Source organism: Parasteatoda tepidariorum, chromosome 4 (genome assembly GCF_043381705.1).
Source record: "Parasteatoda tepidariorum isolate YZ-2023 chromosome 4, CAS_Ptep_4.0, whole genome shotgun sequence".
Taxonomy (NCBI): Eukaryota; Metazoa; Arthropoda; class Arachnida; order Araneae; family Theridiidae; genus Parasteatoda; species Parasteatoda tepidariorum.
In genome coordinates this window covers 26793519-26811853 of record NC_092207.1, presented here as the reverse complement: position 1 = coordinate 26811853, position 18335 = coordinate 26793519, and the positions used below count along the sequence as shown (strand labels likewise).

The 18335-nt window shown below is 28.1% G+C and overlaps 1 protein-coding gene across 1 annotated transcript in view; it reads right to left on the bottom strand.

The window, feature by feature from the left end:
- The window catches only part of LOC107441250 (collagen alpha-2(IV) chain), a 73262-nt gene that overhangs the window by 28532 nt on the left and 26395 nt on the right, over positions 1-18335 (bottom strand). The window contains exons 11-21 of the mRNA XM_071179644.1: positions 18194-18313; positions 16980-17033; positions 14782-14844; positions 12006-12050; positions 11015-11134; positions 7872-7962; positions 7415-7708; positions 6174-6296; positions 5914-6092; positions 5577-5667; positions 2326-2441 (exon numbers count right to left, since the gene is read on the bottom strand). Coding sequence (XP_071035745.1) covers positions 2326-2441; positions 5577-5667; positions 5914-6092; positions 6174-6296; positions 7415-7708; positions 7872-7962; positions 11015-11134; positions 12006-12050; positions 14782-14844; positions 16980-17033; positions 18194-18313 — 1296 coding nt within the window. The remainder of the gene's footprint in view (positions 1-2325; positions 2442-5576; positions 5668-5913; positions 6093-6173; positions 6297-7414; positions 7709-7871; positions 7963-11014; positions 11135-12005; positions 12051-14781; positions 14845-16979; positions 17034-18193; positions 18314-18335) is intronic.

The following is an 18335-nucleotide window of genomic DNA, read 5'->3' as shown; positions in this document are numbered from 1 at the left end:
TAAGCAAAATCACCTTGTTTACATTAGCAGCAAAAAGTAAATAAATAAAACATAAAGCTTTACTTCTGAGCCACATTATCCGCAACCAAAAAAATAATTTAAAATTAGGGATGAAACGAACAGTGATTTGGCCGAATACCGAATATTTGGCAGCCGAATAGCAACTATGTTTTAAAAATTATTAATAAATATTATTAATGATTTTAATTTCGAAGTTTGGTATATTGTTGACAAGGTAATAAGTGTTTTATTATAATTCTTTTTTTCAAATGTTAAGCTGCACAGCAAGAGCCACTTCGAGTTTAATACTTCGAGTTTAAGACGAGTTTTAAATGAGTTTAAGACTTTAGTTTAAAACTCATTGTGAACACAAATAATGAAAAAGGTAGCAAATTTTATGCATACAAGAAATATTATTCAAGAGAGTCTCAAAGTACAAAGAACACGTTGTTAAAGACGAGCTTTAAACTATTTTAAGACTTTAGTTTAGAACTCATTGTAAACACAAGTAATGAAAAAGGTAGCAAATACTATGTATACAAGAAATATCTTCAAAGTACAAAGAACACGTTGTTTAAAACGAGTTTTAAACGAGTTTAAGACTTTAGTTTGGAACTCATTGTAAACACAAATAATGAAAAAGGTAGCAAATACTATGTATACAAGAAATACTACTTAAGAGAGTCTCAAAGTACAAAGAACACGTTGTTAAAGACGAGTTTTAAACGAGTTTAAGACTTTAGTTTAGAACTCATTGTAAATACAAATAATGAAAAAGGTAGCAAATACTATGCATACAAGAAATATCACTCAAGAGAGTCTCAAAGTACTAAGAATAAATTGTTTAAGACGAGTTCTAAACGAGTTTAAGACTTTAGTTTAGAACTCATTGTAAACACAAATAATGAAAAAGGTAGCAAATACTATATATACAAGAAATACAACTCAAGAGAGTCTCAAAGTACAAAGAACACGTTGTTTAAGACGAGTTCTAAACGAGTTAAAGACTTTAGTTTAGATCTCATTGTGAACACAAATAATGAAAAAGGTAGCAAATACTATGTATACAAGAAATACGTACCACTCGAGAGAGTCTCAAAGTACAAAGAACACGTTGTTTAAGACGAGTTCTAAACGAGTTTAAGACTTTAGTTTAGAACTTATTGTAAACACAAATAATGAAAAAGGTAGCAAATACTATGTATACAAGAAATACAACTCAAGAGAGTCTCAAAGTACAAAGAACACGTTGTGAGCCAAATGGCACCTGAATCAGTAAACCGGAAGTATAGAGAGTAAAGAGCCTGCAGCTCTCTCTAGTGTATAAAACACCATCCATATTCGGCTAACCGAATATTCGGCAAAAGGGCCGAATACCAAATAGTGGTCAAACATTCGTTACATTCCTACTTAAAATGAGATATAAATTATTCACAGAAACTCATATTTTATATATCAACCGCGATGGCTCAGGGGATAGAGCGTTCTCCTTCCAATGAGGCGAACCGGGTTCGAATCCCAGTTGATACCAATTCCGCCTCCGGCTTGCACTGACTACAGTGCTGACGTGAAATATCCTCAGTGGTTGACGGATCATGGGTTAGAGTCCTCTTGCCATCAGGCTAACCGTGGGAGGTTCTCGTGATCTTCCTCTGCATGTAACGCAAATGCGGGTTAGCTCCATCAAAAAGTCCTCCACGAAGGAAAATTTCCCCTAATACTCGATCCAGGAGTTCCCTTGTCTTCTGGTTTGGGTTCGAAATTACAAGGCTACGTAGTTGAACTTAAGCAGTCGTATAATTTGTTTTTCTCCGAACGCCGCCTGACGAGGGCGGGAAGGGGTTAAGCTTTGATTAGCAGTCATAAACCCATGAGATTGGGTCGGCTGTTCAACGACGGTTATAAAATAAAATATCAACAGCATAACAAATATCATACATATGTGCATGCTTCATAATATACATTGAAAGCTTTTATATTGCATATTCGTTTCTGTTATAAATTTCAATGTAGTTCAATTATTTCAAATAAAAATAAATAAGAAATATTTAAGTACAAAAAGAAATAACTAGATTTCAATTGAATGAAAAATTCAAACACTTTAAAGGCTTCAAAATAAATTTTCTTCATTTTTTTGCTTTACTTTGATAAGTTTAATTGATATTAAGGTGTTTGATTCCTTCCCGATTTCAGTACGTAAAGAGCATGACACCGAATTTTTGAACTCTGAATTAACGATAACATATTGAGTTATGAATTTTATATTAATCATGTGAATTTTGTGTTAGCCAATCACGTTCCTTCTTAATAAAACAACAGCCTTACCTTCTCTCCTTTAGATCCAGGAATTCCGTGAGGTCCAGAATAACCATCTGCCCCTTTTCTGCCATCTTTTCCTGGTCCTCCAGGCAATCCAGAGAGCCCTCTATTACCTTTATCGCCTAAAATATACTTATTATTACAAATATACAATAATTACTATTACAAATATGCATAATTTATTATTACAAATGCATGTTTATTATTAAAAATGTTCAAAGTTTTATTTCATGGTAGGAAAAAATAAGTTAGTTAATAGAATTGATACATAACTTCGTTGACCTGTACATACATCCATTATTATTATTATCTGAAGAAAACTAATTCATATCGTGTTCAAACTTTGGTTGCATTAAGTTTTGTGTTTACTATAGTTTTTGTATTAAATTTGAGCGTTTTTGATGAGATCTTTTAATGTATATAAAATAAGAGTTTTTGATATAAAAATTCGCAAATTTAAATATCTATATAATAATGTCTCAATTACATTATAATATTGAAATAATTCCTATACATCCTACGCAGTTTTCCAGATTGAATAAACAATGCTAAAACGATGGAGTAACTAAAAAAATAATTTTTTGAAAAAAACTGAACTAACACATATTTGTCTTAAAGTGTTAATAATGTAAAATTTTTCCCCATCTTTTTACTGCATGGAATGATATTTCAAATGAGAAATATGCATTATTGTTGAAGATATTATTCATATTGTTATGGAAATATGCTATTTCATTTAGTCTCCAGCGATACTTTGTTTTAAAGCTCGATTTATAACAAACAAAAAAAGTCTTAAGTTAAAGAAACTACAACGTTTAATAAAAAAATATACTGAAAAAACTTATGGAATGGTAAAAAAAATTAACATCCTGAGTGCATCATCTGTAAAATTCGCTTTACTGTATAACCCATTTTCAAGAAAAAATTTTATTTCATAATTTTTACAATATTTATTTAATCACAACGGCTTAGTGATTTAGAGGTAAAAATTGCTGTAATAATTATGGCATGTCAGATTTTTTTCAACAAAGGATAGTGCTATGTAGATATGCTATACATGTAAGCGAAAAACAACGTAAATAAGGCAGAGAATTTGTACTATTGTTTATTGTATTTTCATTTGTCCTCCCTTCATGTTGTTTTTTGCTTTAGTCAATTTTTCTTACGAAAATTTTACGGTGAAATAGATTTTACCACTAAAAGTACCGGCATCCTACCTTCCAGTACTTTTTACCTGAATTTTTTACAGTGTACCACGTTAATAAAGCACCAGGGTTTGCAAAAAAATAATAATTTCTTTTTAAAATGATATGTAAATTTAAATTTAGTTAATACAGAAAGTGAAAAATATTTGAAGTGAAACAAAATTATTTTTTGTTGATTAATTATGTGCAGAGGAGAACTCTAACAACTATTTGTACTGCGCATAAAATTTCTTCCTCCCAGTTAGCAAGCTTCCATACTTATTTATTTATTTATTTAATTTTCTTAGTGAATGCAAGAATGCCTGAAAATGACGTTGTGTGGGTATCTCGATCCTGATTGGTTGCTGAATTGTGGCATTTGTTTACGTTGGTAACTGTTCTTTCCATTCTATTTCGAGCAAGTCAAGCACGATAAGTATCAATTCTCTTAACTGACGCATTCTATATTCTCACACAAAAATTTTATTTCACTATATATTTCTTATTTAACACCAAGACTGGCATGAAGCCACGTAGAACATAAACAAACTAATTATGCATCAAAGTTGCTAAATGCACATAGCAAAAATACATCATAGTTACGATATATTAAATAAACAAATAATAAATCTAAATTAAGTAAAAGATGTAGACGAGAAAGAACTATATTTTAACAAATTTGATGTGCTTATTAACTTATGTGGAGAAAACGTTATAGGTCACATGTGTGGGTATTTGTGATATTCTTCTTGAAGTGGAAGTACCCAATTACACATTTAGAAAACTGTTTTTAAAACGTTGAATTGCTGCATAAAATCATTGGTTCAGAAATGTAGATACATTATAAATTTGACATTATAAAATAAATTTTTATTATTTTTTGCAATTAGAAGCATTTATGTTATGAAATTATTAATACAATTTAAAGTTACAGTACATTTTTCACAGAGTAGTAAATTTAATAGAACTTTTACAGAAACGAAAAAATTTGTACTAAAAATGCGGAAAAGCAAAATTTTAAAACTGAAATTTATTTTAAAATAACTATTCATTGTGCCTGTGCTGCTATTTTTACACAAAAATTAATATCGATATTAAGAACAAAACTTTCTTCTTTTAACATCAATTCTTATCTTCTTTAGTGTGATTATAACTTATAAGGTGTTCTTTAATGACTACCCTTAATACATATCTTTAGAGTCCTTGTCAAGTAAGAAATGAAATAAATATACACGTTAGAAATTGCAAATTCAGCCTGAGAGAAACAAAAATGTTTTACAAATAAAAGGATAGTCTGATAAAACTTGGAAGCGTTTCCATTAACCACTTTTTTCCCTTTTTTTCTTTTTACTACGGTAATCAAACAGGTTTTGATGTTTTCAATCCCATCTTCCTCAATAATTATTCGGGAAATTTCGATAACATTTTTGTTTTTCCTCGCTAAAATAATAGTTTGTAACCGCAATTTGTAAAATTTTCTGTCCTCACATTTTAAGAAGATTTTATAAATATTTAGTATATTTAGAAGCAAAAACTTTAAAATACACACTCCTAATCCAATAAAATTCCCCTATAAAGATACTCTTAACGCTGAATGTTTTCTCTTAACGTTAAACGTTGAACGTTTTTATCAAAAAACGCAATTTTTTTGTTTGCATAATATGGTCCGTAAAAACTTAGGCTGTAAAAATGACGCAATTTTTAAATTACTTGAATAATATTTTTTGAAAATGTGCTAACAGTTTGCTCGTGTAAAATATTTAAAGACTTTTGCCGTCTGAGAAAAACGTTATCATAAAGTAATAATTTTATTTTAATATTATATTTATTTTATAATGCATTTATTTTATAATTATTTTTTCATACATATACTTTTAGTCATACAATTATTTTTAACACACAATTTATTTTTTGCCACATGCTAATTTTTCTTTTTTAAATTTTTACTCATGCTAACAAAAACTTTAACTAGTAACAAATCATTATGTTGAGCTTTGAAGGTCAGCCAGTTTAGGAAACAAAAAAATAGGTTTAGTAAATAGAAGAATTCAGATCTTCAAGAAGCATTCTTACCAGGAATACCAACTACAAGATCTTGACCGACAAATGCAGGTTGTCCTTTGTCTCCTTTACCTCCAGCAGCTCCAGGTGTCCCTGGCAACCCCTGAAAAAAATTCAATAAATTAAATATGAAAATGAAATAATATTTGAGAATATAAGGAAAAGTTAATCATAATTAAATGCATGAAAAAGCATAAAATATTTTCAAAAAAAGAAAGAAAGAGACTTTTTCTGATAATGTTAAAAATTTTATATGTTTGCACTTATAACGAGATTTTTAATAATTTTGTCAATATTGTTATTCATTAAAAAAAGGAGATAATTATTGTTGAAAAACGCAGATAAATACTTCTAATCCAGGAGGTCCTGGAAATCCAGGTAATCCATCATCTCCTTTGTCTCCTAGTCGTCCAGACTGACCAGGAGAGCCTCTGTCACCTTGTGATCCTGGTATTCCATCAAATCCTCTCTCACCTTTTTCTCCTTTGGAGCCTGGAGGACATTGAGAACAGCTACCGCCCGAGTCTCCTAAAAACAAAAGCGAACAAACAAAAAAATTAAGATTGGTTTAAATATAAATGTACAATGGAGAAAGGAAACTAGCTTAACCTTTTTGTCCTCTTGGTCCTACAGCTCCAGGTCGGCCAGGTTCGCCTCTTAGACCTTTATCCCCTGGGATTCCAGGCACTCCAGGAATTCCAGGTATTCCTTCAGATGAGTCACCAGGAATGCCTTGATTGGTAGAGAAAAATATTTTTTTAAACTAAATATATTCGCGTAAATATTAGTTCACTCACTAATTTTAGTTATCATTACTTATTTTCTGATACATATTTTTTCCTCACAGCTAGTAACCAAAATGGAGCTCTTTAAATAATAATTTAAGCTAATTATTCAGCAATAATGACAATATTGCTGAATAAAGCTTTTGTTGAGCTTTTTAAATGAAATCTATGATTTTTTGTAAAATATTGTCCTGAACTTAATATAGGTGGTAATTAATTTTTTAAAATTAGCTTTTTTTTACCAAGGCATATGCAAAACTAATTCAATTCGACAATTTTATTTGTTTATTACAAATCATAGGTATTTAATATTTGTATGCAAAGTGTTCGAAGCGTTTGCAAATTTGTAAGCTGGATGTGCTAAAACTATTTTTTAAAAATATTTAGGCATATTTAATATTCATTTTATCTATATTCTGTTTTTATAACTACAGATAAACCTGATTTGGAAAAAAAGAAATCATTAGAAAAAGAAAAAGTACATCGAGTCATGTAATACGGGCAAAAATACGTTAAGAATTCAAAAAAAGAATTTTAGTATAAAATTCACGATCAACTGAGTATTTTTTAAGAAAAAACTTATGAAATATCTTAGTTAATGAGAGGCAACTATGACCAGTATGCCATTTAAGGCCACTCAAGGAGTTTTTAAAAAATTTTGATTAAATTTAAAAAAAAAAATTATTATGGCATCATAAAGTAATATACTCAATGGTTTAATGAGTAGAAAAAATATTCAAGTACGAATTTTTGCATAGTTCTTTTGGTAGTCCTCTGAGTGATTCCAAAAAACCTCTGGAGCGTTTTCTCAAAGCTAAAATTTCAAAAAAGCAGTATTCTTTCTTGGCATCATTCCAATTGAAAATTTTTATTGCATTTCCTCTGAAAAGTATTTAATATCTTTATCGCAGTTTTTTGTCATGTTATAAACAATTTTCTGATAGTTTTGTATTTAAATTATCTTTCTTTCTTTAGGCCTGTATAAATAGACAGCTATCCCTATCCGCAAAAGTAAAGAATAAAAATAGCTCTAAATAAAAATAGAATATGCATAAAATAACTTACCCCGATCACCTTTTATTCCAATAAAACCTTTCTCTCCAGATAAACCGTCCATACCAGGACTCCCATCAAGTCCATCAGAACCTGGTATGGGATAACCAGGTGTGCCTTTTGGACCAGGCTCCCCTTTTGGACCAGGAACACCTGTGAGGCCTGAAGAACCAGTCGAACCAGGTGACCCAGATGGACCCGGATCTCCCTTGTCTCCTTTAAGACCGGGTGGACCTTCTCGGCCTGGAAGACCTACGTCTCCTTTTCCTCCGGGTAATCCTGGAAATCCTTTAGGTCCAATTGAACCTAAATTAAATAAGTTTTAAATAAATATGTAGTGGTATGATTTTTTTTATTCCCTTTTATAGACCTGCAATAATGTATTTCAAACAAGTAAGCACCAAATGTTTAAAATTTTGTTATTAAATTAAAGAGAAAAAAATATATAAACTAGATAAAAACAAGTTACCAGGTAATCCATCAGCTCCAGTTACTCCTGGTGGACCTAGGAAACCTTTCGGCCCAGGTGGTCCGGGCTCACCTGCTCTTCCTTCAATACCCTAGGTAAGATAAATCGAAATACTTTCCTTGATAAAATATAACGATGCTCAAATTTCGTCAAATAATAATTGGAAAAACAAGTATATCATTTATTTAACTGCAAAGAGTTTAATTTATGCTAATATTTATTTTGTGTTAAATATTCTAAAATTACAAACCAATCAGTGCAGGTAATTTTGTTAGAAATTAGAGAATGAAAGGTCCTTAACCGAAAATGACCAGATAGTTTGTCCACATAGTGTAAAAGTTAACATCGATAAGTAAAATTCGGCAATACATACAGAAGGCTTTAAATTGACCAGCAAAGTATTAAATTAGTAATATTTCACATATTACCTAGACGTTATATAAAATTATTTATTAAAAACCGACAAACTATAAAACAATTAATAGTTCACACATTGGCAAATGATCTTAAATTATATTAATAAGATGATTCAATTAATAAGTATTTGATTAATAATTAATTTATAATTTAATGAATATTTAATTTATAATTTAATGAATATTCAATTTATAATTTAATGAATAATTAATTTATAATTTAATGAATAATTAATTTATAATTTAATTAATAATTAATTTATAATTTAATTAATAATTAATTTATAAATCAAATAATAATTATTTAATTAATAATTAATTTATAATTTAATTAATAATTAATTTACAATTTATTTAATATTTAATTCATAATTTAATTAATAATTAATTTATATTAATAAGATAAGTGAAATTTAGAATGAAAATTATAAGCTTTATCAAAACAATGCAGCCCTATTTGATAAGAACAGTGATGAAAGATATTGACCACTTAAAGAAATTCATTTAGAAGTAAAAATGTTTTAAATGTTTGGTTGTGTAGAAAATATACTTTAAAAGTTAATATTACACAATTTCAAAGTTCTTCAGTCTTTTTCTCCTCCTTACGAAGACTATTCATTAATCTTTTTTCAAAGTTCTTCCCCATGTTAACATAGTTTAGAAAACATTTTCTTTACGAATGGAACACTGATTAACCATCAGAATTTTCTTCACTTTATGCCTAACAATTTTTATGAGATTGTACTATGAGATTGATAATGAGATTGTATTATTTCTTTACGAATGGAACCCTGAGTAACCATTAAAATTTTCTTCACTTTATTCCTAACAACTTTAATGAGATTGTGTTTAATTCATATTTTTAATATTGGGATTGACAGATTTTTTTATTGTAAATTTAAGGTTGTATCTGAGTCTAAATAATTACACAGTTTGTCCAATTAGTATATATAACTGTTAAGCTTATAATTCTATTAATTTATTTTAGAAAAATTGCAAATGGTTTTTAAATTTTTCTTTCAAGTGTATCATTTAGAATTTTTTTATAGCTTGCTGAAAGTTTTCTTCAATCTATAAATATCTTTAATATTATAATAACTCAATTTTTAAGACTATGTTAATATTATATATTGGGTTGTTCGGAAATTAATTTCATTTTTCCTTATGAAAATGAAAGATGATTTTCTTATAGTGAATAAATATTTCATTGAATTTTATATTATCCACTCTAATTCCATACATTTTACGATCTTTCTGGCACTAGCATGAGTTCTTGCTCATAAATTTTTCCTTTTTCAGTGGCCAAAAACTGATCCAGGTGATTTTTGACCTCCTCATTTGAAGTAACGGTATCATCGTCTGAAGATTTTTGTAGAGACCCGAATAAATATTGTAGACAACCTATTTCTCGTCCCCTGTGATGATGCCTTTCAGAGATGGATACATTTCTTGACATCTTGAGAAGCAAATCACAGATGTCTAATTGGATGTCATAAATTTCTTTCCATAACAACATAAGGAAATGTCGAACTTTGAGAATAAACCTAGGCGTTTCAAATGAGTATAAACGATCGAATTCGACAAATTCAATCTCTCAACGATCTCAATTGTTGTTATTCATCAGTTTGCATTAATTAATGCTTTTATTGAGTCTTCATCAGCCTAAGTCATCTAATGCATTTTCATGCATCTTAATCGAAATTATGTCGGATTGAAATTGTAGTTGTTGTTGTTGTTGTAGTTAATTTACTTCGCTCTAGAGCTGCACGATGGGCTATTGGCGACAGTCTGGGAAGCACCCTTGAGGTTGATCCGAAGACATGCCATCTCAATTTTGATCCTCTGCAAAGAGGATGGCACCCCCTCTTCAGTAGCCCGACGACCTGCACGCGAAGTCGAGCACTTTACGGTAGAACAGTTTAACGAGGAATGATCGATCAGTCCACTTAACGATCAGTCCACTGCAGGACGATTGAAATTGTGAAAAACAGTTTTGGCACTGGCGTTTTGTCAATACATCTCCAAAAGGGTCGGGATACCCAAGTTGGGAGGGCGTTGGACTCATGTTCGAGAGAACGGGAGTTTGAATCCAACCGGTCGAAGAATCCCCGTGTGACTGGTGCACGTTAAATTTGTCAGGGCCATAAAGTCCTCCAACAAATCAATACCTCTGGGGCTACTGCTCCAGAAGTTCCCTTGTCTTCTGGATTTGGTTCAAAATTACAAGGCTACAGAGTTGAACATTGGTAGTTGTAAACCCAGGATAGGGTTGGCTGTTCAATGACGGTTATAAAATTAAAAAATACCTCTGCTTATGCATCAGATAATTTTTTAAGCAGCATTTTTTCCTTTTCGAAAGTAATGTAGCAAAAATATGCCATAAATTCTGCTTTTCACTTTCCATATCTTAAAGGGCACTAACCAAATCGTAATTTACTAACCAAACTTAGGTAGAATCATTCGAATTTTTTCACAAGCAAGACTTAATCTATCAGCTGTCAAAAGATATAATGATTATGCAATTTTAGTGTAAAGTTGGTTGTGAAAAAACATGCTTAAGTCTGCTGGTAAAAACGATAATACTTTCTGGACAACCCAATAATATTGTGTTATGTATGTAAATGTTATTTTATTAATGATTTTCTATTTATATGTTATTTTTCAGTAATGTTTCCTCTAACACGTAATACTTTATTTATGGTGATTGTTTTTATTAAAGTTACTTACTCCAGGTAAACCGGGAGGACCTTGAAATCCCCTAGGACCATAAGAACCTGGTTTCCCTGGATCTCCTTTCAATCCCGGTAAGCCATCATATCCAGGTAATCCTTCGTTTCCTCTGTCCCCCTATTTAATAAATATACAAATTAAGGAAATCAAATATTTTTTAATATAGAAAACAAAATTTTGATAAAATTCAATAAGTTTAAAAAAATTAATTTTTAAATTATTTTGTATGAGCAATTATCACAAAAAAGTTTAATAATCAACTAATTATTTTAACAAAAGCGTACGAAATCCGTACTAACTAAAATTTTTTAAAAATATGGCCTTTAATAAATTATTCACAGAGATTATCAAAATCATTTATTTTCCAAAATCAAAAGACATGAAACCATAGCCGTATCAAATTAATTGATTAATAAACATTTAAAATAAATTGAAAACTTTCTAATTGTTTTAATAATATCGTTCTTCCTGTTTTCTCTCAATTTTATTTAAAGAAAAATCATGCAAAAAATCGATTAAAAAAATTATGAATAACTTAAGACAAATTGCTATGCTTAAATCATGACGCGTAATTTAATACACAAAGCATGTTTAATGGCATTATTAAATACGAGCATTGATTCAATTTTTAAGGAATACTGTAAAACAAGCATTGTATTTCATAAAAATTTTATTTATTAAATAGTGCTTGATAATACATGAAAGAGAATAACACCAAAATAAATGTATGACAATAATACATTTTATTCAAGTAGAAAACATTTATTCAAATAAAATTAATTTTTCATTTTATAAAAAGAAAAATATGTGATGTGTAAGAGAAAATGTGATATTATATATACAACTGCTATTCCACTAATGCGTTTTTAAAAAAATTTAACTACGGAAATTACATTATTGATACGCACTTATGACACTTATTCATGATATAATTAAGCAATTATGTCATTTTTAAAGGAACTATATAATAAAAATATGATAGAATTACCTTAAATCCTATTTCACCAATTGGCCCTGGAATACCATCATTTCCCTAAAAGAGAAATTTCATTTAATGAAAATGTCATTTATAATAATCAATCAAAATACAATAATATCTATCTTACCACTATCGAAATTTACTTAATATTTCGATAGTGAAGGTTGTCTGCTTAAAGCGTAATTTATATAATTAATAAAATTAATAAATTATTGAAATAAATGCATTATTAAAATAAATAAATTATTAAAATAAATAAATTATTAAAATAATAAAATTATTAAAATAATTAAATTATTAAAATAAATAAATAATTAAAATAAATAAATTATTAAAATAATTAAATTACTAAAATAAATAAATTATGAAATTTAATTAAAATAATTATTGAAATAAATTTATTGAAATAAATTTATTAAAATAATTATTGAAATAAATTTATTAAGGTAATTATTGAAATAAATTTATTAAAACAATTATTAAAATAAATTTATTAAAAAAATTCTTTTGAAGTTGCAATTGCTAATGTAGTTTGCTTGCCAATGCCTTGCCTCTTGTGTAGAGAAAAAAGGCATGTTGAGGGCAATCTTTAAATCGACAAGAATCTGACGCTTACATGCGCATTGAATCTACCTGAAACTGAAATCCCTGCAATTGGTGCGAAATGGAAAATTATATGTTTAGCTTCACAGTAAATAGAAATTCAACAAACTATCATTTGGGTTCATTTATGTTGTTGTTTCTAATGCCACTGCCCAATATCAGCAAGCCTGCTTGGTGAAACCAAGAGAAATTAAAAATTTTATATTAAATTTTAAAGTGCCTTCTTTTTACTCAACACAGTTTATTTTAGAATTTATTATAAAAAATTTTAAAAAGTAGTTTGTTGGACCTTATTTTAATTATTATCAATAAAATATATGACAGGAAACTAGTTTGTTCTGTTTACCAAAATATTTTTTTTTCTCAACCATAGACTGTCGAAACAGTTTCAAACTTAGTTCAAGCTAGTGTAACCCAAAACATTTCTTAAAGCGTTTAGTTTTTATTCAATCAATATTTAAATTTCCAAGATTTCAACTCTTAAAAACTCTTTTTTTGATATGAGAAAACAATTTTTGTAAAAATACACGAAAGAACAAAAAATCTTTCGAATCAGCAAAAAATATCGAAATGCACATATTGTTATAAGTATTATGAGATATTAGCATTTCCGTAACTTGTATACATTACATAACCAGTATGAAATCAGTTGATTTATCTCGACTTATTTCATTATTTTGATTCGTAACAGCAATTTAAAAATAGAGCTTTGATATTAATACCAAAGAAAAGGATAGGTGTTAAAATTTCTAAAAACACATACATATGCTAAAAAATAATTATGATTAATTTTAAAAAACTTTTATTTGACCTTATCCTTTATAGAAATAACACAGTTGTAGCTGAAATCAATGATGATGCAATTATGATATAAGGCAGGTTAAAAAATTTGTGTAGCCTAGATTTAATGGGCATATTGTCATTTTCGGTCATAAACTTTACTCTACTTTGTTTTCTAGTTATTATTAGAAGCTGCGTTTTAGAGCGTCATTTGGTAGACACTTTAATAATTCTATATAATTTTTTGGCACAAAGGAGAACACTGATATTAATATCAGTTCAATGGATATGTGTCAAAATTTCTAATATACACATGCTAGGAAATATTTCTAAAACAATTTAAACGCTGCGCTTGAGGGATTCATTTAGTGGATACTTTAAAGATTACTTGTAAATTTTTGGTTCAAAACTGAACTTTGATATTAATATCAGTTCAGTGGATAGGTGTCAAAATTTCTAAAAATATATACACATGCTAAGAGATATTTCTAAAACAATTTTAACGCTGCGCTTGAGAGAGTCATTTAGTGGACACTTTAATAATTATTTGTAAATTTTTGGTTCAAAAGAGAACTTAGATATTAATATCAGTTCAGTGAATAGGTGTCAAAATTTCTAAAAATATATACACATGCTAAGAAATACTTTTAAAACAATTTTAAATTTTTATTTTTATCTCTAAATAGTTAGCACAGATGTCACTAAAATTGTTGATAATGCAATTATGATACGAGGCTGGTTAAAAGATTCTGTGTAGTCTACATGTAATTTCATGTGGCAAAATACAAAAGTCGAACGAAATCGGTTTAATAGTTCTTGAAAAAAGCCGCTTATTTAAAATTAGGTTTCTCAGGAACTATTTGACTGATTTTGCGCAAATTTTGTATTTTGCCTTTCAAAATGAGTTTCCTTGAAATCATAAAAAAAATTCACACCTTACAATTAAAAAAAAATTCTACTATCATTAAATAAAGTAATGAAACATAATAAGTAATTATTAAAAATTACTTTTTCATGACATAATCTTTGGATAAGTGAATTTTAAAATTGTGTGCAAATATTTCTCGATTCGCTTTAAAAGCTCTAAAGACATGCTGAAATATTCAAATTTAATAAAAATAAAATTAAAAAAAGAAAAAAAACGTTATGTATATTCAGATAAGATAAAGTGCGTTTTTGAGTTTCGATTCCGTACCTTAATTATTTATCATATTTGATATCACATTTTTTAACCATTAAGATTGAATCCTAGTCACTTAATCAAAAGTTTTTCACGCACTGCGCATTGAACTGCTTAATGGAAGAGAAAAATTATTAAATCATTTTTGTAAAACTATGCAATTTATGCCCAGTTTCTGTAAAACTACAATAATTTAAACAAAGGGCATAAGAAAATACTTACTCTAGCACCTGGATGACCCGGAAGACCCTTTTCACCAACCATTCCAACATCTCCTGGTGGACCCTATTAAAAGGATTTCACAATTACTTACTACTTACAGAATTACTACTTACTACTTACGGAATTTCTACTTTCAACTAAGTAGAAATTCCTCAGTATTACAAAAGTAATAATTTAACCACAGAATCAATGAAAATAATGGTGGCATTACAAAAATATTGCATTTATCTCCGTAACTAAAACGACGTAATTATTATGCTAAAGAATTATTATTTTACTATACTATGTAAAAATAAAAATAATAATTGTTTTAAAAAATCGTAAAAGCTGCCGTGATTCTTTGTTTGGAACTGAACGTTACATTTTGTTTCTTTATGCAAAGAAAAAAATTATGAAGATCTAGAGAAAAATGAACAGCAAGTACGATAAAAATAGAAAATGAACATTTGATAATTAGTTCGAAAATTATGACTTGCTAAACTTATAGTAAAAAATACTACGCGGGATGCTCTGCAGCCTGTGGAGATGCAACTATAGATCTGAATTGTAATTTTGTCATATTTACTTATGAAATTAGCATGGGTATTTTTCCAAATTCCAATTTGTTTGAAGCTTCTTTGCAATTTAAAATTCTCTTTTTTTTTAAATATTTTTTTCTCATTTCTCTTGCTTTAAACAAAGACCATTTATCTATTTTTTTAGGAAAATGTATTTATCTCGATCGAGAACATAAGCTCATGCTAGAGTTGATGCTGAAGGCAAAAAAATGGGAGATATTAGATGTTGCCGTACATAAACTTAAACATTTACATTGGAATTTTTATAAATATAAGAAACATAATTCTAGAGGGATAAAAACCATTTTCTATTTGAAATTATACAATGACATGATAATCATCATTAATAATTGGTATAAATCTCGTTAACTAGTAAAATTTCTTCTCATTTATTCATTTCTAATGCGTGACACGTCGGCATTCTTAAATTTAATTTTTTGTTTTTTTTAAATTCAGTTTATTTTTTGAGTCCTTGTAATCATTTATTCAGTTCGAGTTAACATTTTAACAAAACGTTCTTACGCAGAATAATAATATCTAATTAAATATAATATCAATATGTAATTTATTAACAGAAATTTCTTATCGTTTTTTAAAAGAAAAACAAAGATAAATGCAAAGCAAACTAGGAGGTTGATAAGCGGAGCGAGCAAAGGCGGAGCCTCCTAGATATATACAAAATAATAAAAATGCAACGTTTTTTACCCATTTCAGTACATTTCGATATGGACAACATTAGTCACTAGATTTGCATCAAGATAATCAATCTCTTTTTATGGCTTGTGAAGCATCTCTAGAGTTAGTTTCAATTGAGGATCTGATTCTATGTTTCGCGTGGCAGATATCCATAATTATTTAATTTTAATGAACGGTTGGGACTTAATTCTTTAATTACATTTCAGCACAAGTTTTATTTTTGCTTATCTGGAAATTTTTATTGAGGCTACAAAGTTATAACCTTTATCGACCACTCTTAATATTTTAAAATATTTTTAAAGAAAATACTCCAATAAATTAAAATTCAGACAAAGAAAAGAGTTTCTTACACGTGCGTGATACTGAAGTTCATAAAAACAATTAAAACATTAAATTTCAGAATCAGCTCAATCAGAATCATTTGTATCAATCTAATTTACAATTTTTCTTAAGTGATTCCGTTCAAAAACAATTTTTTTCCTGATTTTTTTTAACATTTTACAGAGTAAATTTAATCGTCCATATTTGAAATAGAATGGAAATGGAAACATGAGTCCCTAAATTCTGACGTCCCATAATTTGTTTTCTTAAATTTAAGTAACTTTACTGAAAAAAATTACTTTAATGCTTTTTGGAAAGATCGTGAAATTATTGAGCCACGAGCTGATTGCAGTTTAATTATTGAGTCATTGTTAAGCGATTCTTCCCAAAAAAACACTGAGAAATTTTTTTTTCTTTACTCGAACCTAGCAAATGAATGAGTTCATTGATTTCGTATTTTTACGAATGAATTCCTTTTTTTAATGGTTCCTTTCAGTTCCTGTTTTGTATTTGTTTGGTTTTTTGCCTTTATTTCTAACAAGACAAGCATTTTGTATTTATATCAGAATTACAAAATTTGTTACAAAATTATAAAACTGCATTACAAAATTTGTTGTTACTTACTGCCACTCCAGGAATTCCATCAAAACCTCTATCACCCCTTTCCCCTGGTTCACCCTGAAAAACAAGTAATTAATAAAAAAAAATTCGAAAACAAATTTATAAAATCAAAAAGTAGTAGAATTTGTTTACTTACTCTATATAAATATAGTAAAGCATGTAGAAATAAAAATGTGATTTGAAATTAGAGTATAATAAAAAATAATTGTAAGTAATAAATAATAAATGTTATATTTATTTTGCGATGATTCGTAAAGTAATAATTATTACTGATATAATAAAAGGAAACGTTGCAACGGGACATTTTTTGTAGATGGGAATGATAAAAAGGAATGAATTACAAATCAGTCCAGGCGTACAAAAATATTTTAGCCATTAGATTTGGCACAGAGACAATTCGAAAAACTGTTAGTATAAGTGTCTAAATTAAATTTTAAATAAATATCAGATATAAATTATAGTTTAAAGACAGCATAAAAAAATTAAGAGCATTTTAATTTACTAATTTTAAAGCTAATTTTCTTAACAATAATTAAAATAAATTATTGAACGTATTCAAAGTAAAAAGACATATCAAATCAGACAGTATTTTTTTTTCATATAATGACATGAATATTATTAAATTATCAACATAATAGATTTTTCAAATTTCTTTGATTGATAGTATCATTATTTTTTACATCCCATTTATTATTATTTATTATTATTATTTATTATTATTATTTATTAGTATCATTATAATCTATTATTATTACTTATTAGTATCATTATTATACATTATTATTATTTATTAGCATCATTATTATTTATTATTATTATTTATTACTATCATTTTTATTATTATTTACATCCAATTTGTTCATCTGAATTTTTGAAACTAATTTCTCGTTTTTTGTTGTACTTTAATAAATTTAGGTAACTTAGAATTAATTTAAATTACTGCTTTAAGTCCCCTTTTTACTTCCGCATTTGTATATTTTTCATATTATTATCTTTCTGAATTACATATTTAACCGCATATTATATAAACTACATGTAATTGAAATTAAGAATAAAATACCATTAAAATAAATCATCAAATATTTTTAACCTTGGCACAAAAATTTCAAATTAGATCAGACTGAGATCAGATTAAATTACACTGAATTACATTTTTTGGCTATGAATTACATAGTGACATTTATTGATAGAAGTAGTAATGAATTCATTATTCTTGCCTTTGATCCTTTCATCCCTGGAAGCCCAGGTGGCCCTACAGTAGCGTTTTTTCCTCTGAATTGTGGATCGTCTGAACATCTTCCTGGAAGTCCTCGAGGTCCTGAGTATCCTTTAAGTCCCTTTAAAAAATATTTTCATGTT